Genomic DNA, 27,906 nt, shown 5'->3' with positions numbered 1-27,906 from the left:
TTAATTCTTCTGCCTCATCCCCCAGCTCCGAAGCTGCCTTCCTCTCCTCCGCAGCCCCACGATGCAATACGCCTGCATTTCTGAGCCTGAGATGCTTCTAGAAAGACTTCCCACTCGTGGGTGTTAAGGTAGCTCAATCCCAAATTCAAAGCTATTTCTTAGCCCACGGTCTGCTGACAACTTCCAGCTCAGTAAAGCTGGAGATGCATTTTCCAGCTATTTAAGAAATATGTATATGTAAAGCAAATGGCAAATTTTTGCGAGCTCCCACCCATCTATCAAGAAGGGGAGTAGCTCACATCATCATCTCTGTCCATGCAATCCTCAAACCACAGGGGAAGCCTGGCTCATGCAGCCTAAAACTTGCTTTACCAAAGGATGGGCAGCCTGCCGGGGGACGTGCAAACCCGAGTCCTTCCTATCTCAGTGTAAAAGGCCGTTGTGCCAGCCCTGAAGCCACTGCTATGCAGCCATCACCTCTCCCCTCCTGCTTTGCTGCTGCCTTTTCCCTCCCACCCCTTCTCCGCACTCATCCGGTGGTCGAGGAAATGCAGCCACCTTCGGGGTGAAGGCTGCAAACCTGGTTGGCATCTTGGAGGTCGTACATCAACAGCGCTGGAGGGAGAGCTGCACCACCAGCAGCAGCTCCAGGCGAGGGGGCACAGCAAAGCACTTGTGAGCTGGTGGTTTTCAAAGAAACAATGTCCCTTGTGTCACTTCCAAAATCCTAACGGATTGGTTGAACCCAGGGGGACGCGCAGGGTCCTGAACCGCTAGCGGGGGCACGGGCAGGGTCCTTAACCGCTAGCGGGGGCACGGGCAGATATGCAGAAGTGCTGAGGTCAGGGCTGTGCCCAGGGGCTGCTTCCCAGGTTGCTGCCAGCCTTGGCTGCTCGCTCCCATTCACTGGATCTGCTCCCCCAAATGAAATCGCAACGTGCACACGCGTGCAAGGACTCTACAGCCTGTGCATGCACGTGCAAGGACCCTGTAAGCCTGCAGGTAACGTGCAAGGCTGGAGGCATCACTGTACTGAGCAGGGTGCTGCTACAGGTTGAGAGCTGCTCCCATAGAGCTCGTCTCAGTGAAAGCCCTCTGCTTCGCGTGGCTCCAGAAACTCGCTTAAAGCTGCATTTACTGTAGAGTCGTGAGTTTTCCCCGCCCTGAGGAGGTGAGCATGGCACCAAGCACCCAAGCCATAGCTCCCGCCACCTCCTGCTCTGTGCCTGGGTCCGGCCAGGCACAGCCCTCACACCAACATGGAGACCCTTCAGCCCACCCAGCGCTTGCCCGCTTCCCACCTTTAAATCCACAGGCAAAAATACATCAATTTTCCTCTCTTTCTAAACGCTAGTGACTGCTCCCCATGGCCCGGGCTGACACAGGGGACAGCATACCTTTAAAATAACCCCCAGCCAAACCAAACAGCAGCACCACCTTCACCCAGGTGCCGTGTCTCACAAAGGCGAGGGTGAGAAGCAGAGCACAGTGATCAACTGGAAAACAAGCACCATGAGCACCACTTACCCGGGCACTTTACCCTGCAAGACAAAGCCCGAAAAAAACCCAACAAAACTACTTAATCTTGCAGCACTGGCCAGCCAAGGTGACAGCACAGACACCCAAAGGTGCCAAACAACCCGCAGAGCCACCATGAGCTCTCTCTTCTCCAAGTGTGGGCATCACCTTGCACCTCCTGCACAAATGCTGCTCAGCTCCTCCAGGCTGGGAGCTGGGATAACCACGCCGAGACCAACGCAGTGGAGACCACCCCTTGGTGGCATCTCCCAAACACCCCTCAACTCCACCACCCCTAGACCTGCTCTGGCAGGTGGAAACCTCCTGCCTCGTCTTTGCCATTAATTAATGCCATCAGGCTGATTGGCATGTCCTGATCCATCCGTGAGCCCCGCAGCCCCAGCACAGGCGGAAGAGAGAGGGATACTCCTCTAGAGAAGAAGGCTTTCCACAGCATCCCAGTGAAATCCCCCCACCCCAAAAAAATACTGCTTCCAGGTGGTCTTCCCATCCGGCGAGCCGATCCCCTTCCTGCCTCAGTGTTTCACAGCACCACGGAGGTTGGCATGAGTGCCGCGAGATGCTGGTGGAGAGACGATGGTGTTACAGCCTTGCCTGCCTCCAACCCTACCCTGTGCTACTTCCACATCTTTTTCCAGCACAGAAGCCCCCAAATTTAGGCTAAGGCCTCTATTTCTTGGGACAGCATCCCTCATATTTATAGCCATAGAGGAAGAGTATGGGAAAGGACGCTGCTGCAGCCCAAAGATAAGCCTGAATTCTTCCTGCTGCCCCCGTCAATTCAGACTCAGCTCTGGCTTTTGCCCCGATACCTAGAGGTTAGAGACTGCTGCCTGCTTTCAGCCTCAAACTGTCTTCTGACTGCCAATTGCAGTGAGTGAAACAGAGCCCTGAGCGCATGTCCTAGCAAGGGAAAAAAAAAGTAGTCTGTAAATTCCTCCACCAATTTGACCGTGAGGATGCTCGGCAAAGGCAGGAACAGGTTAAACTGCAGAGGTACGAGAGCGCGCAGTAAAAATGAGCCATCCCTTTTAGCTGGATGCTCACTCCCACACCTCCAGCAGCAAACACATCCCTGCATCCTGCATCCCTGTGCTCCTTCTCCCCTGGCCGGCGGACACCCACCTCGTTGATGCGGATCTGCTGGAGCTCCTGCTCGGCTGCGGTCAGCGGGGCCGGGGCAGAACAGGAGGACACGTGCTTTTGGTAACCGCTCAGGGACACATCCTCCTGCAGACAGAGTGACAGGGACAGGGGGATGCGTCAGGGGGTGGTTATCATTGCAGTGCTGGATGCACCCTCAGCCTCGAGGCTGAGTTTGAGCAACCCAGCGGGTCTCAGGCTCTCTCCCTACCAGGAGAACCAACCCGAGCAGTGCTCTCGGATGCCTCTGTGCAAATCCCACGCTCAATTTTCAACAGTGCCCACGACTGCCTGTGCCTGTTAAGACCACCCTGCCCCTCCCTGGACACTCGTGGCTGCAGCAGCGTGGCTCCTCCAGCTGATTAACAGAGCTCATGAGCATGAAAGTGAGAGGGAAGGACAGAGATCGCGGCCTGAGAGCAGCCAAGAGGGGCACCGGAGCAGGAGGGCAGCAGTGGGGATGCTCCCATCAGCACCAGAAGCCCCAGAGGGGAGCTGATGCCTGGGAGGCCCTTGCTGTGCAGCCCCCCCGCAAAAAGCCCGTGGAAAAGAAGGTGAAACCTCCCGCCAAGCGCTGCACTGGCGCAGCAGCAGCTCTCGCTGCTGGAGTGACACTGCCACCGCCTGGCGCTTCTTTTCCCGCTCACAGTAAAGCTCCGGACCTCATCGGAGCCTTCCTCCCACCTCTTCCACGGTCTCCATCACAGACTGACCGCAGCCGTGCAGGCCCGAGAAAGCGGCAGCGGCCACCCAGGAGACTAAAGCAGCACGGGGACAAACCTCCGTGCTGTCCTGCCACCAAACGCCGGTGTCCCATGTCCCACCCAGCTTTGGCACCAAACCTGGGGCAGGCTCCCGAAGCTCAGGGTTGAACCGAAAAGGCTGCCCAGGAACCACCACCGTACCTTCACTGTTCCAAACATCTCATCCTTTATATGCCCCCCGCCAAACTCCTTCTTCACCGTCGCTCTGGTGGCAGCGTACAGCATCTTCAGCCGGACCTGCGCGGGGAGGGAGGCGGCAAGCACGGTCAGAGAGGGAGCCTGCACGGCGGGACGGGAGAGCAGCACCTCCGCGCAAGAGGTGCCCGATGTTTGTGGCCAGTGTCCCACCGCTGGCTCCGCAAACCTCAGCCATCCCTGGGAGCAACCACCTAGTTTCTATCCAGGCTGATTTCCAACCACAGCATCCCCGGGTAGGGAGCAGCCAGGAAAACCCATCAGCGCTGTTCTCAGGACTGCCAGCGCATGGCGCAGCCTCGCCAATCGCTGCCCGCAATCCGCTGGTTTATTCTGTGCTTTGCTTTCCCAACCCTGAGCTCCAGCACATCATTTCTCGCCCACACCTGGGTAAGAGGAGGCACAAATACCACCAAAGTCACCTAAAAGCAACTTTTGCCTTTTGGCACTTCTTTTGCATCGTTCTTCTGCAAAACACAGGGAAGAGCTTTGGCAAGTGCTCCTTGGCGCACTGTCTTTTGCTATAAGACCCTCCACAGTTTGTTGAGAGATATAGACAAAAAATATCCATTATTATTATATATATACACACACGTATAAGTACACACACACACATACATGTACACACACACACATACATGTACACACATATAAAATTACATATATTATATATATTACATTATTTTGTTATAATTGTATATGTGTGTGTATACATATATGTGTGTATATATAATAATATATATTTGTTAGATATATCTCAACAAACTGCAGAGGGTCTTTTTTATATATGCATGTTATAATATATAAAATAATATATAATAATAAAATATATTTGTTATATATAACAACTGTGTATATATATGAGAAGTACACGTATTAACATGGCAGTAAATCTATATAGATTATATAATATATAGCAAATATATATGTGTGTATATATATATACACATACACACACACATATATATGAGGAGACAAGCGCACGTGTTAACACGGCAGTAAGTCTTGGTCCTGCTGAAATATGTGCTCAACAAGACGGCATTTTCCAAGCCGTACCGCTGAAATCCTCTAGACTACCATCCCATCCAACCAGCCCTTTTGCACCCGCTCTCCAGCGCCGCCTCCGACCCCACAAGCCAGCCCAGCAGGTGGCAATGCCGGCCCGGCCACATGTGGCTTGGAGGGAACCAGCCAGCCAGGTCCTTTTTAAGACTGATTTTGGAGCCGGGCCCGGAGGTGGGCCAGCCACTCCGTGTCAGTGCTCGAGCAGAGCAGGCCCAGGCTGGCCACATGGCCAGGGGAGCCGGTGCCAGCACCAGCTCTTCCAAGTGATGCTTTTGGCCACGGTGGGACACCTCCATCCCTGCCCCGCGGTCCATACCGCTCCCCCCTCTACATCCCCGTCCCTCACCTCCTCACGCAGTGCTGCAAAGAGGACAGAGACACAGTCCCAACGTATCTTACTGTGTCTTAAAAAAACTCCCCCATCCCTAAAGTGGTCTCCACTTCTTCTTAACCCAGGCCTGGTGATGCAGGGTGTGAACGCTCCTACTCGGCCCCAGAGCAAAGTCAACTTGGCCAGCATCTCCTCCACCCTCCACCTCCCAGAGCACATCTGCGTCCCCACGCTGGGCTGTCACAGTCCGGCGCGGTGCTCACCGGGGAGCTGTCGGGGGACCAGGAGATGAAGAGCCACTCGTAGCCCTGGGCATTCTGGCTGTCCAGGCGGTACAGCACATAGCACGGCTGCTGCTCGTCCAGCAAGGGCAGCACAAAGGCATCATAGTCGGCGTCCCAGTGCCGGGAGAGCTCTTTGTGGGCTCCCAGCACAAGCTGTTCTGGAAGGAGAAGACAGAAAAGGTGCTGTTAGATGAAGGCAAGGCTCACCTTGCAGGACCATGTGGCGGCTCATCTAAGGGCTGGCTGCAGCTCCAGCACCAACAACGATGCCGTCCTGCAGAAAAACAAATTATGATCTCAAGCCACGTGCAGGAGTGTACACCCCCAGGGGTGACCCCCAGGCGATGCCGTTGGGGCTGTGGCTGCTGTGGAGGAGCTGGTTTTCTGCCAGCATCCCACTGCCTCCTGTCAGCCATCTCCTCCCCTCCCATGCTCCTCACCGCCGAGGTCTCCTCTCTGGTGATCATCTGTAGCCTCCTTCTGCCTCGCTTCCACCAAGATGATGAGCCAAAGCTGCTCTCATTGGATTCCCCATAACCTCAGAGGGGTCAAAATCAGAGCTGATATACCCAAAGCCCATGTCTGCGGGGACCAGAGCTGTCCCAGAGACCCCAGCCTGGGGGGGGAAACCATGCTGCCAGGAGAGCCCAGCCTCTGGAAGTGACCTACATATTTCATGCACGTGGTAGCGTCTCAAGTATCTGGAGGGTGTTTTTTTTCAGCTGCTACACAAGCGGTGGTGGGGCTGGGAGCCCCACAAGCTGGGCAGCGCTTGGCTGGGATTTAAATGCTGGTGCAGGCATCCCATGAACATGAACCCCCTCCCCTGGGAGGGTCAAGCCAAGCTTTGGGATGGCTGGATGGAAAAGCGACAGTGCTGGACACTATCAGCATAGGTTGCTGGAAAACAGCCTGTATTTTTATTCCACTTTTAGATGCAGAAAGGTCTCAGGGGAGATGTCGGGACTCAGAACAAGATGTAGGAAAATCCAGAGGTGCCAAAGCAAAATGAATTGGGGCCTTGGACAGTTGGCACTCGAGGGGATGCTCAGCCTGGCACGTGCCCTGCCTGGACCCCTGTCCGTGGCCCCGCTGCTCACTGGGAGCCAGGGAGCCCCTTGGCTGGGGCACAGCCCTCTCCCTCTCAAGCCATCCAGCTCAGCAGCTCCAAATCCCATGACAGGAAATCTTTTAAGGAAAATAGCTAGGGAATAAAGGGTTTGGGATGAATTACTCTCACCCCCTCTTTCCATCCGAGCAGGGCATCCCCCACCTATAGCAGCGTAGCCCTTCCCTGCCCAACGCTGCCCCGCCACAGCATCTGCCATCGCATGCTGAACCCATAATTATTTGCATACGAGGGGTACATGCTACCAGTATAGTAACAAGGATAGCAGAAGAAAAAGGTGCTGAAAATACTTTACCTTCAGCAAAACTACCTGTTTTGAGAAAGAGAAGCGTAAAAACGCCAATGTACCCCTAACATAAACATGGATTTGTGCATCGTAAAGACCTGGGATACCCAAGAGACTGCAAGGAATCTCACCCGGCCAAACCCACTGGCAGCTCGTGGGTGTCTCCGTCTGCCAAACATCCCGACACCTCCCGCACGGGGCAATCGGTGCTGAGTCACTCCAGGCTGTTCCCGGGCTGCACCCAAGCCAGACCCCAGCCATGCCGCCATAAGCTGGCAGCCTCCAGCTTTTCCCTGGGCTGGAGAAGCCACTTATTCCCCTACCTCACATCGGGCTCTTTGCAGTTCAGCTCAACCCATTCAGAGCCAAATTTTCCTCCCCAGGAAACATCGGGAAAGGGAAACCCGGAGAAGCCGCCCTTGAGCAAAGCATCATTGTCAGCATCGGCTATTTCAGGCTCCACTTCTGCAGGGTGCTGCTGCTGGAAAAAGCACAGCTCGGAGCGTTTCTGGCCCTCGAGGTGCCCCCAGCACTCAGCCACAGGCAAGCTGCCTTGCTCCAAAATGCCCGTACAAGGCAGCCCTGCCTGCAGCTCTGGCAGGAGCCGCGGTGGGACAGCACAGGAGCCAGGAGCCTGCAGAGCCCAATGCACAACATCACCTACACACAAAGAAATGCCCCCAACAGGGAAGTCCACAAAGGCCAACCTCATCTGGAAACCTACTGACAGCAAGGAGTAGAGCATGATCTAAAAACACACTGGACCACAAGCTGCTCTCATGCCAGGAAACCATTGCCGAGCCTTGGTGAGCAACCTGCTCCCCCCCACCTCCATCCAACCTCAGCTTCTCCCAGCAGGCCTCCATAGGCAACATTAGCCCAAAGAGCTCCCAAAGGGTTGCTCAGCCATAGCTGCTGCCCTGGGGATGCCTGGACACAGAGCATCTGCCTTTAGGCTCCTTGCACCATCTTCCTCTCCTTCCACCCACCATTGCCTGCTCCAACATGCCCCAAGACTAATGCCCCATAGGGCAGAAGGTCCTCTGCAAACCATCGAGCAGGGCTGGAGGCTCCTCTTCCATGTCCCCTGTGCAGGCAGGGCAGCTGGCATGTCTTCCCCAGCTGGCTCAGGACACATCCCTTCCAGGGTCAGTATGCTTGAGTCTGTCTGTCCAGCTGTGACATCTGCCTGGCCACTCATTACTGCTCGAAGGTTCTTCACTGGTGGATAGCAGCAGGCTGATGCTGTCTGTGTTACAGAAGAGAGTGGTGACCCAGAGGGACCGAGCACCTTGTCCCAAGTCACATGGGAGGGCAGACAGGATGTCCCTGAGCCAGGCTGGTGGGACCACCACCACCTTGTCCCCAGCAGACCAAGCCCTTCAGCACAGAGATGCTCCTGGCTCTCCTCCTTCCACCTGCCTCCCCACGGGAGCCTCAGGCTCTGCTGCATCTCAGAGGCTTCTGCAGACACCCAAGCTCCTCCAGAACTGCCCGTGGCTGGTCCAGGCCAGGGGAAAGGAGCTGTCAAGGTGGGGGAGCCAGACTGGGAAGCACAAAGTACTGCCGAACGATGCTGGTCCATAAAGCAGGTGCTGCCACCGACACATCGGACAGATAAATAAATATATCCCATTCAGCCTGAGCAGAGATGGTGGGACATGGCTTCCATTGATGGTAAAAAGTCTCCCTTGCTGGTGTCACTGGCCACAACCCAAAGCCGTAGTACCCTAAGTCCAGGCTTAGGGGCATCCATGACTTATCCTAACGCAAACCCGATTCCTACTTTTTAAAAGCAAAAGGAGCCAAGACAGCAATATCATTGCCAAAGATGCTCTGAAGAAACAACGCAGATGTCACACCCCAACACACGGGGACCTTGCCAAAGACAAAGCCAACACCACTGAAAATTGCGGTGGTCCTGTTGATGCATCCCATGTATTTCAAGTCGCACTGCTCTTCTAAATGGGGCTTCGCAGCCCCTCCAAAGGCCAGCATGGGGTCTGTACAACCACAGGCTCCTTACGACCATGTCCACCTTAGCATTTGCAAGCATGGTCCTGGTGGCTCACCCAAGGGAGGTGGCGACGGCAGTTTGGCAGGGCGTTAACATCCCTGCTGCCATGAGAAACAAGTCATTCATATGCAATTGTATGAGGCCAAGGCGATGGAAAACCTACACCACGGAGGCTTCCTGCTGGGATGCTAAATCAGTGCTTTGCTTCGCTTGCTTGGGTGATAGATGTAGAGGCCACCCAAAGGCACCTTTCCATGGGGCAAACCTGGGCAGGTCGGTGCCAGCCTGCAATCTGGGCTAGGGGCAGCCCCGTGCACAGGAGCACGGGCTGGGACAGGATGGGTTTCAGAGTGTAGCATCCCTCGTGGGATGCAATCAGGGCCCCGTGCTGAGCCCCGCACCAAAGAGCACCCCCCTGCCCAAAGTATCTCCTTGCCTGCCATGGGATGCCACGTCCAAGGAGGAAGGTGCTGTGCATCATCCCTGACCACGGTCCCACGGCACCCAGAATAAAATTCGATGGAATGGCAGCAACAGCCCCCCAGAGTCCACCACTGATCCCAGACACCAGTATCAGTCCACCAGCAAAGTCACTGCTTCCCCCTGAAGCCACCCCAGGGCTCCATTAGCTGCCCACCAGCACACAGAAATTTTGGGCTTGGATTTCAGCTTCGGGCTGCCACGTGCCAGGGAGCCCCAGCAGGATTTTCCTTTGGGTTTCCAAAAACATGAGCTGGCACCACAGTGGCAAAGAGGAAGGGAGTAGAGGCAAAACAGAGAACCAACACAGGATAAATTAAAGCACTTAAAAACGGGACTTACCATCCTCGATGATGACCTTGATGAGCCGAACTGAACCATTTCGGGCTTTGGCAAAAAAATCCCGTAATTCCGTGGTGGCTGAAAGAACCAGAAACATCCTGATCAGATTTAGCAATCAAAGCAGATGCTGGGCTGCTTGGTGACCGGCCGGGGAGGGGAGCAACTTGGCAGGATAGAAATTTAAAAATTTAAAAAAATAAAATCTTTGGTGCGAAAAAAAAATTATAATAAAAATAATAATACAAAACCCAAACAGCTGGGAGCAAAGTGCTGCGTCTGCCTGAGCCGTCAGAGTTAAATAGCAGCTGGGAGCGCATGTGATCCAGAGAACCCGATACTTGGCCTGGGTGAACATAATCACCCAAATTTAGACGATGGCTTGGCCGGTGCAGGCGGAGAGAGCTCAAGTGACAAGTTTATTCGCTTTACAGGAGCGGCAGGCTTTGCATACAGGGGGTGGCTGGAAGACGTCCCAACAGGCTGTGATGTCCTGGACTCATGACACACAGTTGGGATGCTGCTCTTGAGGTGGCTGGGGACCAGCATGGCTCCAAACTGGAGGCACTGGTTTGAAGCTGAGCCCCTGGAGAAGGGAAAGGCAATGGCCCCAGGGTTTTGCTCCGAAGCTGGCAGGGCTTTGGTTGCAGAAGGCTTTTGGGAAGTGTTTTGGGGAGCCACCTTCCTCCCCAGCCCCCCTCCTCCTCATCCCTCCCCCAAGCACCAGGCACCAGCAACCAGTCTTCAGCATCCTACCAGGAGGCAACAGCGGAGAGCAGATGTCGAAGGGGCAGCCCACAGCCAGTGTCAGAGGCCTTAATTTGCCCACCCTGAAAGCATCACCAGTACACAGCTCCCCATCCCACCCAGGACATGCAAAGGCAATGCCCAAGTGATGCAGCTTGGAGGGGCTGAGCCCCCCAACAAGGAGCATCTCCCAGCCCAGCTCCCCCCGAAAGCCCCTTCAATTATGCGCCTGACCCCCTTCCTGGATGCGGCCACGCAGGCAAGGGAGTCCTGTGAGTTCAAAGCCACAGGCAGCTCTGCGCTTGTTAGATATACTAAAGAAACCGGCATTGCAAAAATTAGAGACCCGGGCAGATGCCCCTCTTAGTCCACGCCAGGATCCGTGCTCAGAGTCACCGTCAGCAAGCCCCCACACCACCTCCCTGTTACCGATCACCGTGCTGAAACACCTGCAGCAGGAATGAGCCCTGCTTTGGTCCCTGGAGCCCGAGAGCATCCACAGCCAAGGCACTTCATAAAGAAAGCCATTGCTATGCCAGCTGGAAAAGTGCGGTGGCCGGAGAAGCCATCCTCTGCCGGTAGGGGCCGTATCCATTCCCACTTCAGTCCCACCGGCAATGGGTACCAGCCTTCGACGCAGCCCGCCAGCATCGCTGCAGGAGGACATTAGCCATCGCTCACCCAAGGGACACATGGGGCCAATGACTCTGTCACACGCTGGTGCCCTCTGTCCCGTGGAGGCAGACCCCGGGCTGGGGCACTGCCCGCAGCTCTCCCAGCCCCAAGGCAGAAGGAGCAGGCATGGATTTGTCCCCACACACAAACGCTGACAATGCAGGCAGAGGTGGACAGGGATGTCCTGGGGAGCCCTCTGGGGAACTCCTGCTTGTCCCCACCAAGCGATACATCTGAGATGCATCTGCCCCACCACCTCAAAGCCTCCCCTCATCAGAGGTCCGGATGGTTTCTCCTCCCACAGAGAGAAGAGGCACAAATGAGGAAGAGCTCCCAGGCTGGTAAACTGCAAACAGCGGCGCTGCCATACAAACCCAGAGATGCCACCCCAGCAGCACCCAGCGAGTACGGCCACGCAGACACCCCAGCAAAGGCACACCAGTCCCTATTTGGCATTTTAGGGGGGACACACAGAAGGTTTGCTGGGGTAACCCCCATCACGAGCAAACTATCCTCCTCCCTCCTATCAGCATTGAGGCATATGGCTCTCCCAGTACCCAGCGCAGACCTTCACCCTCTCCCAGTGCCGGCTGGGAGCTCAGCCCACTCCTGCCGTTCCCCTCCAAGGCTGCTCTGATATTTTTAGCCCCTTTCCCTGTTGAGAGTGGCTCTTTCTTTCCGGCAGCATCTGTGGTTATTCCAAACACACAAGGCGGAAGAGGAGGAGAGAGAGAAAAAAAAAAAAAAGAAAGAAAAAAAAAAAAAAAAAAAGAGACATTTATACACCCAGGAAACCTCATGCAGGAGACAAAAGCTCCTAATAAGCATTAAGCTTCACTGATTCCTATTACATTGCCAAAATAGGAGAGAATAACATGGGTCTTGGATGTTTCTATAGCATCAGCTTCAGGGGAGAAAGAGGAAAGCTCTGCAGCACTAACGGGCTTGCAAATCCCTTTGGCCTGACCCCATCCTTCCCAGAGCCCAAGGACGCACAGGAGTCTGGAAAATCAGGAGTCTGGGCAAATGCAACCCCCAGCCCACCTGGAAATGCTAGGAGTGCCCAAAAGTGTTGGATCGACAGCTGGGATGATTGACAGTTGAGTGATTGACAAGTGACGGCCAAGCGTTGGGACCTGTGTAGGTACAGAGGGGTTTAAGGGGATGTGGAGAAGCAAAGATGCTGCCGGAAGAGCCAAGCTGGGAAATACCACAAAGTCTGCCAAGAAGGGAGATGCTTTCCAGAGGAGACAGTGGCAGAGTTTTCAAAAAACGCAGAGCAGGCTTCCAAGCTCTAATTCTGCTGAAATAATAAAAAAATAATAAAAAAAAGCAATTTTCATTTAAATGAAAAAATCACCAGGGTGTCTTTGACATCCCTTTCTGTCTCTAACGAAGCAGCGCCAAGAGCCAGCAAGGAGGGAGAGGAATAAGCTAGCAAAGGTTTTCAGCATGAGCTCAGCGGCTGCTTCATTACAGCATGATTACGACTTAATTGGCACAGCAGACTTGACGAGATGGCTCGCATGCCTGAAATATTAATATAAAAGTCCACAGCTGGCTCTGGAAGAAAGGCAAGGAGGAGACCTTACCCTGGAGGTGAAAGCAAGCGGTACCTCCACCCTGAGGCAACTCCATGCCAGGAAGTCTCCAGGACCCAACTCAAGGGCCAAAAAACCCATATGTGGGAAAACCACAAAAATCAGCTTTTTCTGGTTCGTCTCCTTCTGCATTTGACAATGAGGCGAGGCAGGAAAGAAGATGCTGGGCACACGTCAGCACGGCCAACGCGTGGGGCCAGCTGCGACCATCCCCATGCCTGGATGGGGAAGGGAGGAGCAACAGGGCAGAGGACTGGAAGGGGACTCACATGTCCAACTCACCCTCTAGACATGGGTTCCTGGAAAATCCTGGAACAAATAATCCACAAACAAGCCCAAGGTGGGCTACAGCCAGCAGGGATCTACCAAGACCAAGTTGCATAAGATCAACCTAGCTTCCTCCAGCAGAGCCACAGACCTGTGGGCTTCAAGGGTCTCAGCTCAGCTTCCTAAGTGTCTCCAAGTGTCGGAAGCCAGCTTGGGAAACATGGTGGTGGTGAACCTCTACAGCACTGGCATAAAACTGCACGGATAACTCACTCTGGGAGGTATCAGAGGTTGGATCAAGCAAGGTCTCCTGGGGACCTGTGGTGGGTCCAGGTTTAGTCCACATTTCCAGGAACACTTCTGGCAACTGCAATAGTGCTTTCTGCAGCTGTAAGGTGGGAAGCTAGAGTAGATGCAAGCACGTGCTGGAGAAGAATTCACCGTTCTCTCAGGAGACTGGAGAAACGGGCTGGAAAAAAAAGAAATAGGATGAAATTCAATAGGAAGCAAAGTAACATAACTAGGAGAAGGACCAGCTACACTGACACAGGGGGTCCAGCAGCTCCAGAGAAGAGAGGTGGGTTGCAAGCCAAGTTCAGGTTAATTGCTTCATGTTGTTGCAGGCAAAGTCATTCCTGAAGGCACGAACAAGAGCATGACCACATTATTCGGTGCTGACAAGGCTGCAGGCACAGCACGAACAGCGTGTCCAGGCTCAAAACATTGTGCAAGGAGCAAGGCACAGGATGGATGGCACCTATGCCAGAGGGCGCAGCGTGCAGGAGCAACCAAAGGAACCAGGGCTGGTCGGCCCAGAGGAGAGAAGAAAAAAGATGAACAACTTGTACTGGTTTTCCAGCCAGAAACATCAGGTCCCACCTCAGCATTTGGGAAATCTCACAATGAGGGTGATCAAAGCTCAGGAAGGACACACATCTCTACCCCAAAAAATCTCCAGAAACCCTCCCGGGATGCTGCTGCTTTGAGGCAGGGTGAGCTCAGTGGCATCTTGAGGAACCTTCTGGCCTTTCTGCAAGGCGGCCCTGCCATCGACCCTCCTGGCAGACATGGTGGGCACAAGCATTCATGCCTCCTTACCCACCCCCCCATGACAATCCAAAAATTGCCTCCAGCCACTGAGTCGTGCAGCACCTCCCTCTCCCACCTCTTTGTAGGCTGCAGATGAGTTGTCCCCTGTTCATGAGCCACCTGCATTTAGCAGCCTGGTAACAGCGTGTCCCAGGTCCCCCTTGCACCACAAAACCTCCCTGCTCAGCGGCACCTGCCACCCATTTGGGATGGAGGGCTGAGCAGAGTCAGCCGGTGGCACCAGGGCACCCAGGCTGGGCAGCTTGTGGTGTGGCAGGCAGGTGATGGTATGGCCAGCAGTGGCCTTCAGGTGGCCCTGACCATGCAGGCAAGCTGCCAGAGGAGAAGAGTTCGTGGTGGGAAGGCACGGCAGTGCCTCCCCTCTCAGCAGCACCAAGCTGGCACAGACCAAAGCCTCAAGACCCCAGGCCTCGGGGACCAGCAGGGCAGCCAGATCCTTGCACCTACCCAATGGACATGCTGTTTGCAGCCGGAGCAGGCAGCTGCCCTGCCCCAGAATGCAGCCATTTGAATTGGTCCCCAGGAGATTTCAGTGCCAGGCTCAAAGCATCACTTCCCCAAAAATGCTGTGAGATGGAGCAACGAGATGGTGCTTGTGGGTACCACTCCGCCACAAAAGCCATCCCCAAAGCTGAGCTTTTTTTGATGTTTACAGCCCCAATTAGTTTACCTGAGCAGAGCGAGGCTGTAAGGAGGCTGGAGGGAGACAGAGGCACCATGCAGTGATGACAGCCGTAGCCACGGCAACGGGCCGGTCTCTCCCTGGGGATGCCAGGGTGCCAGCGGAGCCGCCTGCGCAACCCCCGGGGAAGCACCGCAGGGATGGGGATGGAAGCGACAGCCGCGCCACCGCCCCTGCACCTTTCCCTCCTCCTTCCTCTCACTTACTTGGGGGAGCAACAGGTTTTTGCTTATTCAATCTTTCCCAATCCCCCCACAACTCTACGACAGCACCCAGCTACAAGATCAATAATACATGCTCCCTGAAACAGATGCCTCTCTCAATACATCAAGTCACCTCACCCTCGCAACGGGAAACCTGAGCCTCTGGCCATCAATCTTTCATTCCCTGGACATAATCTTCAAGTCGATGCGACTCCAAGTGGCTGCTTCCCTTTCACAGTCCAGGGCACAGCATGCCTGGGATGCAACAGGGAAACTCAGCCAAAAATCCAGCCACAAACCTGGGCAAAACTTGTTCAAGCTCCAGGGATGCTTGGCCAGGCAGTAGTCGAGATGCTGATGGATGAAAGATGGTTACACCTGCACCATGTGCACCTTTGCTGCACAGGCAGCTCTGCCTGACTCCTGCCAGGGAGGCCAGGAAAGGGCACAACTGCAACAGGCACAAAATAGCTGTTGCTGCTGCTAAAATTCCTCCTTTTCAGTCTATCCCAGTGTAACTCCGTCACGCAGTGCCTGCTCAACCCACTCGCTGCAGAGCTCTTTTCTGCTGACGGACTTGGCTGGCCAGTTTAAGTGCTAAGAGGATTTTATTTCTCACCATGGAAAAAAAAAATTATGTCCTGGCAGTGAATCTTTTCTCAGGGAAAAAGCTACAGATGTCAGAAGAAAATAGAAAGAAGGGAGGGGGGGGGAAATCTGAGCAAGAGAGGACACAATCAAAGCTTTTCTCCCAATTTTCCATGGGCCTGGGCTGTATCCTGCAGGATTTCACATGTATGACTCCTGGTCCGTATTGCAAATCCCACCTGGAGACTTTCAGCCACCTGCTTCTCAACACCCAGTTTTCCATTTGCATGCCTGGGACCCGTCTTTTCTCCGCTTTGGCACCCTGGATCAGAGTTAGTCAGCCCTTCCCTTGCTCCGGGGTAGGCAGCGCCCACCCTGCAGGCAGCATTGGTCAGACCCAGACAGTGACACAGCATCCCAGAGCCAAGCATGCACAGTCCTGCTTTGCCTGCAGAAGTTGCTGGTTGCTGTTCCTCTTCTCTGCCCAGTAAAGCCACCACTGGGAGCACTGGTTTGGGCATCAGCAGGGGACAGGGACCCAGGGACAGATCCTGGCAGTGATCTCATTGCACTTAGAGCCTCTCGACACACGCTTTCCAAGGGATTTCCTCTACCCCATGACTTTAGACGCTTGACTTCAAGGGATTTGACATCTCAGGGTATTTGTCTGGTCTTCCATCCACGTTGCCGCTCTCGTCATTCTGGCGTGCCACCAGCTACGATGTGGGCCATCACCTCAAGTGAGGTGTCAACCTCTGAGTTGAGTGCTGGCCCCAGAAAAGAGCCCATAAGCAGGGACCGGCTCCTCAAAACCATCTTTGCAGCAGCCCAGTGCCCTCTGTCCCCCATGGACACCAGGGGCCATGGACCAGCCATCCCTTCTTCTCCTCTTCCTCCACTGATGGCACAGCGTGATGCATCCCCAGTGAGGGGGTTACCCCTGGCATCCCAGCCATGAAGCTGCCCCTGAATTCAGGTGGCCAGGCACCTCGGGAGCCAGCACTGCCTCCCAGCACAGCGGGAAGAGAGGGGCCAAGAAGTGGTGGATGGGGAGAGAAGCTCCTTCTTTCTTCTCTGTCTTTCTTCTTGCTGAAGAGCCAGAAAGCTGTCTGCTTTTGAAGGAGACCTTTGCAGATCCAGCAGCAACCAGGTGTCCCCCCCGTTCCTTTTTTCCCGCCTGACATCATTCCTGCCTGCACACATCATGGGTATGCTTCTCCTGAAGCAAATGGCCGTTCCTACCAGATGCTTTCCCAGTGCAAGATCCAGTCCTGGAGCAAAGCGGAGGCTCAGCCATGGACAGGAGCAAAGGTCCTTCCCTATCCCCATGTCTTGCCAACTCCCCCAGAAAGAGCCGGCACCAAATTATTTTTTTGTTTGAAGAAACAACATGCACTTGATTTCTTTACTTTCTAGATGAAAACGAAATCCCCTTTAAGAGACTTTCTCTTTACCCAGAGATCACAAAAGAACACCCAGTGGCAACTGGGTGACCTCCCATCAGCATCAAAGCCTTGGTTCAGCATTGCCTTCCTAAGGCGCAGCGGCCAGGCCTGGCTTTTAAACTCAAACAGTGAATGCTGTCCCCATCTAATGCCACTCAGAGCAGAACAAGGATTACAAAATTACTTGGCAAATCCTCCTAGCTGTAGTTAAAAAGCAGGTTTCCAGCCCCAAGAATCCCACAGCAACCCCTGATAGCTTCCAACCACCTCCCCAGCCCAGCAGTCTCCATGGCAGCCCAGTTTTCTTGCCAGCACCTTCAAGGGAGCTGCCACGGATACCTAACAAAAAATAATAATTAGCCTCTTGCCTCCATGTGAAAGGCGCAGCCCTGATGAAACACCCTGAACCCGCGGCTCTGCACCCCTGAGTGAGCGCTGCCATTGCTCTCCCTGCCGGGACCACCTGTTTCTCCCCAAAAGCCGGGATGACTCAGTAGCATCATGGCGGGGGGCTGCTCCAGGGGCTCCCCCATCACCACATCACCCTGCTCTCATGCTGATCTACCACAGCAGTGACCAAAATCTCTCACCGGCTTGCCCGCAACCTCCCCTAAGCCATCCAGTGGGTCTGATCATAATTCCCCCAGGAGCAGATGCCTTCCTGCAAATAGGGAGAAATGGGCATGAAAAAACACAGAGTGATGCACACACACGAAAATACCAAGGCCCCAGAAACCAGGAAGATGTGGAAAATCCCTCCTCTTCCTCAGCAAACAACAGACCTCAGCATCCCAGCAGAGGGGATGAAGATAGCAGCAGGATTGCTGCTCCTTATCTGATATCAAATCTGCTATCTGCCAAGCAAAAGAATTAATTTGATCACTGTGCCAGGGTGGGGAGGACTGAAATACCCCAAAATGCCCCCAGTGTGGTTCCCTTAAAGCCCAGAGCGCCCCAGTTCAGCATCGCAGGTGTTGGAGGGGCAGATTTGCATTCAGAGACGAAGCAGCTGCTTCCTGGAAGAGGGACCGCGCAGCAGGGGATGGAGGAGCGGACCCAGAGGAGCCACCCAGAGATGTCCAAGATGCTGGGAGAGCAAGGCCACCCAAGGCAAGTTATTTTTCATAACCACAGGCAGGTTTTTACACCACCCCCAGCTTGGGGATCTGCTGCCTGGGCAGAGCCGTTGGGTATATCCCCACCCTGCACCGGCTGCAGCTCCTCGGAGGAAGTCCGAGTCCCTTCCCCTTTCCAGCAGAGCGCTGCTGACGGAGCACGTTACGTCCTACGGGCAATGATAACTTGCGGCGATTCTCAGTGCTGGTCCCAGCAGGGTTTGCCAAGCGGTGGGCAACCAAGGTCAGCGAAGGTCGGCACTCTTGGAGAGCAGCTCATCAGCTTTGCCAGGCCAGCGCATCCCCTCGGCAGCCGCGGGGGTGCCAGGAAGGATGGCATCAGCGGCATAGAAGCAGATGGGCACAGCAGCAAGCAACAGGCAGCAACCTCTTGGGGCGCAGGCAGCGCAACAGGCCTCGCCTGCACCGAACCCCAAGGGAGAGCTCTGCAGAGCAGGGCCGGCACAACGAGAGTTCAAGTGGGTACTGGGGTCCATCCCACTGACTTTTTTTTAAGTTTGTTTTTGGTTTGGGTTTTTTTTTTTTGTTTTTTTTTTTTTTACAGTAGAGGGAACATTCAACTAGAGCCTGAACTTCAGTGTCTCAGCTTAAACTAGAAGCAACAAATCTGAACTCAAATGTTGTCTGCTACCAGCGCTCCCAGGCAAAGCAGGGGAAACATCTAAGCACCATCGCTAACCGCTTCTCAACTACAGCTGCTCCAGGAGCATCTAAAAGGGCAGGATGCTCTTGACCATGCACTCAAGCAACAAAGATGCTCAGGCCACAGCGGAACAGCAGCCACAAACTCAACACCCTTGTGCAAAGGTGCTGGCTGTGAGGAAGGGAGTTGCGAGGCCAACGTCCCAGGTCCGCTCCTGGGGCATGCAGCAGTGCTGGATTCACACCCGGCTGGCACGGAGCAGGGCTTCAGGGGCACCTGCTATCACATCCCTGCTCGCATATTGATTCGGTTACATAAATTATGCAGCGCCTCTACTCCTGATTAATACTGTTAATTGAGTTGGCCAGTGGGGAGCAGGACGGAAATACCGTGAGGACACACAGTCGTGCACCAACGCACCCATAAATGCAAAACCTGTCGTCTCAGGGTGCTGGCCGGGTCCTCCAGGGAATGAGCAGAGAAAGCAGGGAGCTTCCCCCCCCACATACAAGGGCAATGGTCGGGCAGGAATTTATTCAGGCTCCCTGCAACCCCCCTGGGAGGAGGCGCAGCGCTGGGGGCCGAGCATCACGCCAGGAGGGGAGATGTGGCCGGGGCTGATGGGGGGCTGCGGCGAAGCAGATCTGCGTGGATTACGGTGCTGCCGCAGCAGAAGGCGTCTTTATGAGCGGTGTCACGGCAGTTTATTGAGCAGCAGTTTATTGAGCATCAGCCCAGACAAAGGATGCAGGAGAGCCCCTCGCCGGCAGCATCCCCGGAGCCAGACCCCCTCCTTCACCTCCTAAGAGCCCCCAAATGCTCTGAGCCTGGCTCAGCGCCCCTTCCCCCCGGCTGCTCGCAGGAAAACCTGCCAGCTGCTTCAGGAAGCTTCATCTTATCGCCCTCATCATCGCTACCGCGACACCGACACCACCCGGCAGCCTGCCGCGGCGGGGCCGGAGGATGCTCAGGGCGCGTCCCCGCTGGGTGCCTCCCGATGGGGGTGCGGAGGAGCAGCCCGGGGTGAGGGTGGGGGGTCTGAACCCCGCCGAGCCCAGCACGGCAGCGGTGGCTGCGGGCACCCCGCGGGAAGGGGCAGGAGGGGACCAGCGGCTCGGCGGCCACCGCTTACCGTGGATGCCGGTCTGGTGAGTCATGGCTCCACTCAGCCTCCCTTCCACTCCGCTCCGGCTCCGCCGCGTCCCGGGCAGGAAACGGCTCGGCAGGCAGCACCGCCCGCTTCCGGAGTCTGGAGCCCGCCGCCCGCACCGCCCCGGGGAGGAGCCGCCGCCGCCGCCGCCGCCGCCGCCGCCCCGGGGAGGAGCCGCCGCCGCCGCCGGGAGGAGCCGCCGCCGCCGGGGCCGCACTGCGGCGCCGCCTAGCGGAGTGTGGCGGCGCCGCGCGTGCCCGAGCCGGGCCCCGCCATGTCCGCCGAGTGGCTGCGGCGCTTGCGGCGGGGCGGTTCCGCCGAGCGGCCCGGCGGCACCCAGGGGCCTGGGCCGGGGCCGCCGCCCACCGCCCTCCGCTACCGCCGGCCTAAGTTCCTGCGTGGCGGCGTCGAGGAGAGCCCGCGGAGCGGGCGGGCCGTGTGGGGCACCGGGCCCGAGCGGTCCCTGCCCTGGGGCACGGGCTACGCCGAGTGAGTGCGGGCCGGCGGCGGGGCCGCCCCGGGAAGGGGCTCCGGGGGACCCCCGGGGGGGGGGGTTAGAGGGGCTCTCGCGGTGCTGGTAGGGTTTTGGAGGGGTAGCACAGGTCCGGGGGGACTCCAGGGTCTGCGTGGGGTTAGGGGGCTCTTGGGGGGTGTAGGAGGTGCGTGGGGGGTTTAGAGGACTCCTGGGTGCTTGCACCCCACTTTTTCCCCCCCATACTGCTCTCCTCGGCCCGAGCACGGAGCTTCAGCCTTCCCCTGGAGAGGGACAGCTCGCAGGCAGAAATCGCCCCCCCGCCCGCATCTGCCTGCAAGGAGGGGAGCAGCTTCCTCCACCAGACACAGCAGCAGTGCGGGGTTCGATGTGGCGGCATGTTTTCCTCAGCCCTTCTCCCTCCCCGTCGGTGGCTGATGGCAGCGTGGGACACACCTGCCCACCTCCCTGCCTGCATTTAGCTGCCTGCACCCTGCCAGCCGCAGAGCAGGTCACCATTGCTTGTGACGAGTGGCAGGGGCAGCCCTGAGAGCAGCATCAGGTCAGCTCATCCATCCCCTAATGCAACCATGTTTACACTGTAACTTTACTGCTGGGATGTCGCCCGTCCCCTGCTCTGCACCCTGGTTGCCTCTTCCATGGGGCTGCTGTGTTGGGCAGCGACGGGCAGAAAACCCTCCCTTGCAGGGGGAAGGGATGGGGGAGCAGGGAGGATGTTTGGGGCAGGGGGTGGTTTTGGGGGCTACTGGCACTGGGCATTCATCCCCTTGCTCCTAGGAAAGCGCCTTAAAAACAAAGGCGAGGAGACCAGAATTTCAGAAATCTCTGAGCTGTGCAAAGAGAGCAAACTTCCATCCAGGGACAAACATTAGCAAGGCTGGAAGGAAAAACAGTGATGGTTTTGCAATTCACTCTGTCACCAAGGAAGTAGCACAGCATCGGCTGCCTGAGGCCAGGGTACTCCGAAACCACTCGTCCCTGTGTCCCTGGCCAAGCTTTTTCCTGCTGCACATAAAGGACTTGTTATTTAGGTCCCCAGCAAAGAGATCCTCGAGTTTGAAAAGGAAGCAGGGAGCATGGGGCTGGAAGGATGGGGCAAGGTGCAGCCGTTCGCCGTGGCTGCCAAGCACCCAGCACAGCTGGCTGGGAGCAGGTGAGGTGCAGTGCGTCCGCACACCTTACCTGGAGCATTTGCACCCCCAGGGTTATCAATGCTGAGAAGTCAGAATTCAACGAGGACCAGGCGGCCTGCTGTCAGATCTCCGTCCGGAGGAGAGAGCCGGGCCTGGAGGAGGATGAGGAATGGCTGATCCTGTGCTCCACACAGGTATAGCCCACGGGCAGGCTGTGCTCACCCTGCTGCCAGCCCTGGTCTGCACCCATGGGCCCAGGTACAGGGAATACAGGGTTACCCCATCATGCCCACATGCTGAAGCTCTTCCTTGGACATGTTTAGGGATCCACGTACCCTACGTCTGGCCAGCAAATGCTCAGCTCTGCCTGTATGTGCCATTTCGACTTCTGTGGCCCCTGCCTTGCAGCATCTGAGGTCGTCCAAGCCTTTTACTTGGTGCCCTCACCTTTCCTTTACTGTCCTCGCTCTGCTTTCAAGGGCTGGTGTGTGTTGTCATCACTCGAGGACAGCAGCGTGAAACCAGACGCACAGGATGCCCTCACCTGGGAGCGGCTCTGCCTCGCCTGTTGTAAAATGGAGTAGCTCCATCTGCCCTAAAACACAGAGGAATAGTGCATGAGGGTGGGTGGCTGCAAATCCAGCTGCTCAGAGCTCAGATGATGGGTCTGGCACAGCAGCACATGGGCATCACATGAGTTTGAGCTGTGCAGGGGATTAACTGGCAGCAGGGAAGGGTAGCTGGAGTGGAAGAGCCAGGCAACGTCCTGGCTGTGAGCCTGCCATCTGTACGACCTCTCTCCAGCCCCTGTCTTCCCCCTTTCTGAAGCTCCTCTTCGTTGTCTTGTCCCTTTTCCCCACTGCAGTTTCTGACTGGTTACTACTGGGCACTGTTTGACGGCCATGGTGGCCCAGAAGCTGCCATCATCGCCTCCAACTATTTGCACTACTGCATCAAGCAGAAGCTGGAGGAGGTTGTGGGAGGCATCACAGAGGCCCGTCCCCCCATGCATCTGAGCGGACGCTGCGTTTGTGACAGTGACCCCCAGTTCGTGGAGGAGAAGCACATCCACGCCGAAGACCTGGTGGTGGGAGCCCTGGAGAATGCCTTCCAGGAATGCGTGAGTACCCCATGCAGGGCACTGGTCCTGCTGCCCCAAGCAGTCAGTCTGTCTCTCCCTGCTGCCTGGGGTGGGCAAGGTCTGCAGTTCTGCAGCTCATCGAGCAGGCAGGAACATTCGGCCATACCTTTAAGCACACTGAGATCACATCGCACTGGGTCAGCTCCCCAAGAGCTGCCTCAGATCTGTTGCACGTCAGCAGTGCTGACCCAGTGCAAAGCTACAGCATCTGTGCTAAAGTGCACCCAGGCGATACGTTTCTTTAGGGCTAGACGGTGGCTATTGTCAGGCTCGTACAGCATGTACAGGTTTGAGATCTCCCCGTCATGCTCCTAAAGCGATCCTTAGTCCAGTAGCAACAGCTTTGTTGGCTGTGCCGAAGCAACATTGTCTTTTGCCTTGCTGGTTTCCCATGGCCCATCTGCAATCAGTTTTGGCTCTGGATTTCTGCTGGGAAGTACGAGGCAGCTGCAGAAAGCAGCAGCCTCGCTCACGTCACTCTCCAGACTTGTTTAAACCAACAGGATGAAGTCATCGGCCAGGAGATGGAAGCTACGAACCAGACGGGAGGCTGCACTGCTCTGGCTGCCCTTTATTTCCAGGGAAAGCTGTATGTGGCTAATGCTGGGGACAGCAGGTGAGCCACAGTAAAAGGGGGAAGTTGTTGGGGGATGGAGTTGGGAGATAAGCAAGGTTTCCAGCATCTTATTTAACCCTATGGAACATAAATATGCAGCCCAGCCATTTCCTTCCTGCCTGCCACAGGACCTATTGGATGGACAGATGCTCTCATGCCTCCTGGAAGGGTCTGGGGATTTCAAGGGACTGCCCAGCCACAGGGCAGCGTTGCGATGGTAGTGCAGCAGTAAGCTCAGCCTGGAAGGTGTTTAGAAGTGGAAGGTGATTTCCAAGCATCCTAAAGAGCTTCCTCATCTGGCCTTGGCCCACTGTTCCCCTAGCAGTGAGCTCTACCATTGTCAAACCAGGCAGGCTCAGTTCTCTGCTGCAACGGTGCAATTGCAGCAGAGTTATTTACAATACACCAGCATTTTTAAAACATTCCTGGGTGCAGAGCTATTCTCTGGCATTGCTCTGCTGCTGATTACCCCCGATCCCACACCTGGCTGACACTGGGGCTAACCTTGGTAAGAGGAGGGCTGCAGTGACAGACGCAGCTCAGCTCTTTGCCTCTTCCCCCTCATAGGGCGATTCTTGTTCTGAAGGACAACGTCGTGGCCATGAGCTGCGAGTTCACACCCGAGACAGAGAGGCAGCGAATCCAGCACTTGGTGAGTGACTCCTTCCGTGCATCAGACAATCCAGCTGCGAGCATCCCACTGGGTCAGAGAGGGCTTGCGGCAAGAGGACCACCAGCTTTTCTCAAAGGCCACTGTGTGGCCAGAATGTCATCTGGCACTAGCCAGGGAGGGCTGGGGGCAAGATTCAACGAACAGCCTTTAGTATGGGAGATGCTCACATCCTCCTTGGGATGTGCTTTCCCAATTCTGTTCTCCATTCTGCTGCTGGGAGTGCCAGTCCTGAGGCAGCAGCAGTTTTGGTGCCCTACTCAGCTGAAGCAGAACCTGTCCATCCTCACACCTTTGTTCCCTCCTCCAGGCTTTTCTTTTCCCCAAGCTCCTGGACGGTGAGTTCACGCGCTTTGAGTTTCCACGGAGGTTGAAGGGAGACGACGTGGGCCAGAAAGTCCTGTATCGGGATTACTTCATGGAGGGCTGGTGAGTCCTTTCTGTCTGAGGATAAGGGTGCAGCACAGGGCAGCTTTACCTGCTCGTAGCAATGGGGAGGTGAAGGGAGAAGGGGCATGCCCCACTGGTGAGAGCAGTGGGCTTGATGGTGCAAAGCAGATCAAGTGATGGATGCTGTGAGCAGCCTCCCCCCTGACTGAAGGACTGGGGCCCTGGCAGGGCAGTTAGGGAACAGCTGAAGTGGTCCTTCTGGGCTGCTGTGAGGTGGGGCTGGTGCAGGTACAAGCTGGGGAGGAAGGGGAGAGGGAAAAACATCTGGGCATTCAGCAAGGGGTCGTATTCACTGTATCTGCTTCAGCAAGTCACTTTTTCCCTGCCTCAGTCAGCTGCCTGTGCATGGGGGCACAAGGGTCAAAATGCTCTGCCTGGGTTGTACCTTCAAGTCAGACAAATGCCAAATCAACGGTGAATTCTCTGTTCTAGGGGATACAAGACGGTAGAGAAAGCTGACCTCAAGTATCCTCTTGTCCATGGTCACGGAAAGCAGGTAGCTTAATGCTTTACACATTGGGAAGGCAGAGGCAAGTCTGCTGGGGGTTCTCAGTGTCCCTGTCACTCACGGTCATGCTCCAGGGCACTACAACAGACTGGGGCTGCAGAGCACCCAGTGCTCTGGGGCTCTCCAGCATGGCACAGTCCCACAGCCTCGATAGAGCAGCTCCCTTCGCTAGCACCATGCTGCCTGGTTAGTGTAAACCAGAGCAGAGGGGTGGCACCCTCCTCCAGGGTACCTGCTAGTGGAGCAGACAGCAGCCCTGAGCCAGCCTGCCCTTTCCTCATCTCCCTTTGCACACAAGAACTCATTTCACATGAAAACTTATTTCATCAGACCCCACTTTGGACTGTCTCCTCCAACTCTAACTAGCACCTTTCCCACAAACCCTCTTCCTTGAGGAGAGGCTGAGGAAAGGAGCCTGGCAAGGGAAAGAGGAAACAGGGCAAAGCAATGACTGCACACATCCAGTGTCTGCCTGCTGGGGTCGAGCAGAAAGCCCCGTCACCTCCCCCAGCACTACAACCCACATCCCACTCCCTTTGCAAGGAGTCAGTGCAGAACCTCCTTTGCCAGGAGAAAGGACTCCTTCCCCTGCAAACTACCCCAGTTTTCTTCCTTGCCACCCCAGCTCAAGAGCAGATACCACCATGGGCTTCCTGAGGTCTGTAGCATTACCCAGAGTACATGTACTAAGTCCAGAGCACACCACAGGCCACCAGAAGCCATCCACGGTCAGGCTGTCTCCATGCTCTATCAGGTCATCGCTTCTGATCACTCCTCCATCTCTGAAGTCTCCAGGGGCTGTTCTGGGTGATGCTTGGAGAAGGGTCCTAAAGACAACACACAGATCAGTCAGGACAAGCCACACGTCAGCCTTTAAAGGTGCCACATCCTTATGTTTCAATAGTGTTTTGCTTTGTTTGGAGCCAGGCTCGCTTGCTGGGAACTCTGGCTGTGTCTCGAGGTCTGGGGGATCATCAACTCAAAGTTATCGACACCAACATTGAAGTCAAACCTTTCCTCTCCTGCATTCCCAAGGTCAGTTGTGGCACATGGGAATTGTAAGATGGAATTAAACAGGCTGCTCCTCCTCTATAGCACCCACCTTTTACAGACCTGGCAGGTCTTAGCCGTGTCCTTTTTCCATCCCCCATCTCTCTGCATGCTGCCCAGAGAATCCCCAAGACAGAGTAATTTAGAAGCGTAGCAGCAAGGGGATGTAAAAGATTGAAAGCAACCTGGTCCCACTTTAAGTCATCTCTCAGGGGAAGAGTCATCTCCCTGACCCCTCCGGTACATTGCAGGAATTGTCACTGATGTACTCCTGTGCTTTCCAGGTGAAGGTATTTGATTTTGCTCTGCATGACATTAAGGAAGATGATGTGCTCATCATGGCAACTGATGGCCTTTGGGACGTTCTGTGCAACAACGAGGTGGCCCATATGGTCAGGAGCTTCCTTGCAGAAAACAGGACAGATCCTCACAGGTAATATCAGCCTTGCCACCGTTGTCCCTTCCAGAGAACCTGGTCAGACCAAAAGCAGGCTGAGATCACTCTGCTGCTCGGTCAGCTCTGGCATGACCAAGCTCTCTTTCCTGTGACTCTGGAAACTGCCTCCGAGTCTTTCCCCATCCTAAAGAAACAATTATAAAGCTGATGCCTACTATTTGACAACGCAAAACCACATCTCAATGTTGTTCTTAAGGGACAGTGCCACATTAAACCAAACCTCGCATTTTCTCCACCCACAGATTCTCAGAACTGGCCAAGTGCTTGGTAGGCAGAGCAAGGGGAAAGAAGAGAGGCTACCAGTGGCTGCTGGATGACAGCCACGAGGCATCCTATGATGACATCTCTGTATTTGTCATCCCACTGCACAACAGGGATGAGGACTGACTGTTAGCATGACATGCAGGATCTCTGCGTCCCCCTATTATGGTGCTGTTCAGCATCAGCCCGAGACTGAGGGATTTCTGCTGTGCATGTACACCCTCTTCCAGCAAAACCATCTGCAGTGGAACCTGAAAATGCACAGCTAGCACTTATGCAGAAGATCAACAAGAACATTAACTCCTTAAGAACATGCAAGAGAGGAACAGTGGGCAACAAATCATTCCCCTTACTCCTTTCTCTTTGTTGGGCCAAGGAGAAATTGCAAAGGGGACCACGCAAGCTGAAGGGTACTGTTTCTAAGATCTTTGCAGTACAGCGAGACTCAAATCCACGTTTCCAGTGACCCCTCTCCCTTTTTAATATTGAAGAATGAGGATCAATTGAGATCCAACCAATCTCAAGAGCTGGATTTTAATCACACTTGAACTAAGTTGTGTAAAACTGGATGCACAAGCTGAAGTGTCCTTCGTATCCATTTGCTGTAACGCGAGATGTACTGAAAACCCAGGAGCTGCTGCTAAGACAGCATTAGGCACGGCCGTGCCTGCCTAACGCAAACGCTGAAGCAGTAGCCCAGGCCTCTTGAGAAAGTTGCCATTTGTAGGCAGCACCACCTCAAAACAGACGGTGTTAGCAGATGAAGCTACACATTGGTGCACAGGAGCCTCCTGTGTGAAGATACGTGCCTTACTGTTATTTAAGAGCATTTAAGTGTATTAGCATGTAATGCAACATACAGATTTCTAACAAATCTTAGTCCACAACACTTGCTAACACTTTTTCTATTCATTCAGGTTATTTCTGACAGCAAAGCTGGTTTTGTAGCAGTAGCACTAATGAGAACTGAAATGTTTACATCAGCTGACTTAGTAGAAGAGCTCAAAGTAAAATAAAACCGGTTTGTTCAAATTTGTCTGCAGTGCTGAATCACAAGCGCTTACGCTCATTACAACAGGAACAGCAGCGCAGAAGACGTGCCAAACGGAGTTGTGCGTTACGCTCCAAGGATCTTCTCAACCAGTTCATTATCCAGGCAAATTCAGGTCTGGACAAGCTTCCCATCTCCCCGAGTCCCCACTTTTGTTTTCACTACTCATTACACAAGTTGCAAGATTCCCCAGTGAAGCAGACAAACCTCAGTGCATGTTTAAGTTCCACAAGGATTAAAGTCCAAGTAAAAACTTT

General features: G+C 55.0%; 2 protein-coding genes across 4 annotated transcripts in view; one reads left to right on the top strand and one right to left on the bottom strand.

The window, feature by feature from the left end:
- The window catches only part of TWF2 (twinfilin actin binding protein 2), a 27,017-nt gene extending 5,043 nt beyond the window's left edge, over nucleotides 1-21,974 (bottom strand). The window contains exons 1-7 of one of the 3 annotated variants that reach the window (XM_082322227.1): nucleotides 21,893-21,974; nucleotides 21,495-21,597; nucleotides 13,136-13,331; nucleotides 9,576-9,653; nucleotides 5,301-5,479; nucleotides 3,588-3,683; nucleotides 2,665-2,769 (exon numbers count right to left, since the gene is read on the bottom strand). In XM_082322227.1, coding sequence (XP_082178353.1) covers nucleotides 2,665-2,769; nucleotides 3,588-3,683; nucleotides 5,301-5,479; nucleotides 9,576-9,653; nucleotides 13,136-13,208 — 531 coding nt within the window. In that variant the 5' untranslated portion in view covers nucleotides 13,209-13,331; nucleotides 21,495-21,597; nucleotides 21,893-21,974. Of the gene's footprint in view, nucleotides 1-2,664; nucleotides 2,770-3,587; nucleotides 3,684-5,300; nucleotides 5,480-9,575; nucleotides 9,654-12,877; nucleotides 13,332-19,801; nucleotides 19,930-21,494; nucleotides 21,598-21,892 lie in introns of those variants that run through there. The other 2 variants (XM_082322228.1, XM_082322226.1) reach the window with 2 other exon arrangements.
- Nucleotides 20,094-27,906, top strand: PPM1M (protein phosphatase, Mg2+/Mn2+ dependent 1M; the record flags this gene model as incomplete). The annotated part of the gene is made up of 10 exons (XM_082322225.1): nucleotides 20,094-20,308; nucleotides 21,516-21,639; nucleotides 22,311-22,565; nucleotides 23,090-23,202; nucleotides 23,770-23,854; nucleotides 24,183-24,301; nucleotides 24,755-24,818; nucleotides 25,758-25,865; nucleotides 26,165-26,313; nucleotides 26,580-27,906. The coding sequence occupies 10 exons, from the start codon at nucleotides 20,094-20,096 to the stop codon at nucleotides 26,722-26,724; spliced, it is 1,377 nt and encodes a 458-aa protein (XP_082178351.1). The 3' UTR covers nucleotides 26,725-27,906.

Source organism: Platalea leucorodia, assembly GCF_965183815.1.
Source record: "Platalea leucorodia genome assembly, chromosome: 9".
Taxonomy (NCBI): domain Eukaryota; kingdom Metazoa; phylum Chordata; class Aves; order Pelecaniformes; family Threskiornithidae; genus Platalea; species Platalea leucorodia.
The sequence above is the reverse complement of the archived record's forward strand: the minus strand, read 5'-3'. Positions and strand labels throughout refer to the sequence as shown.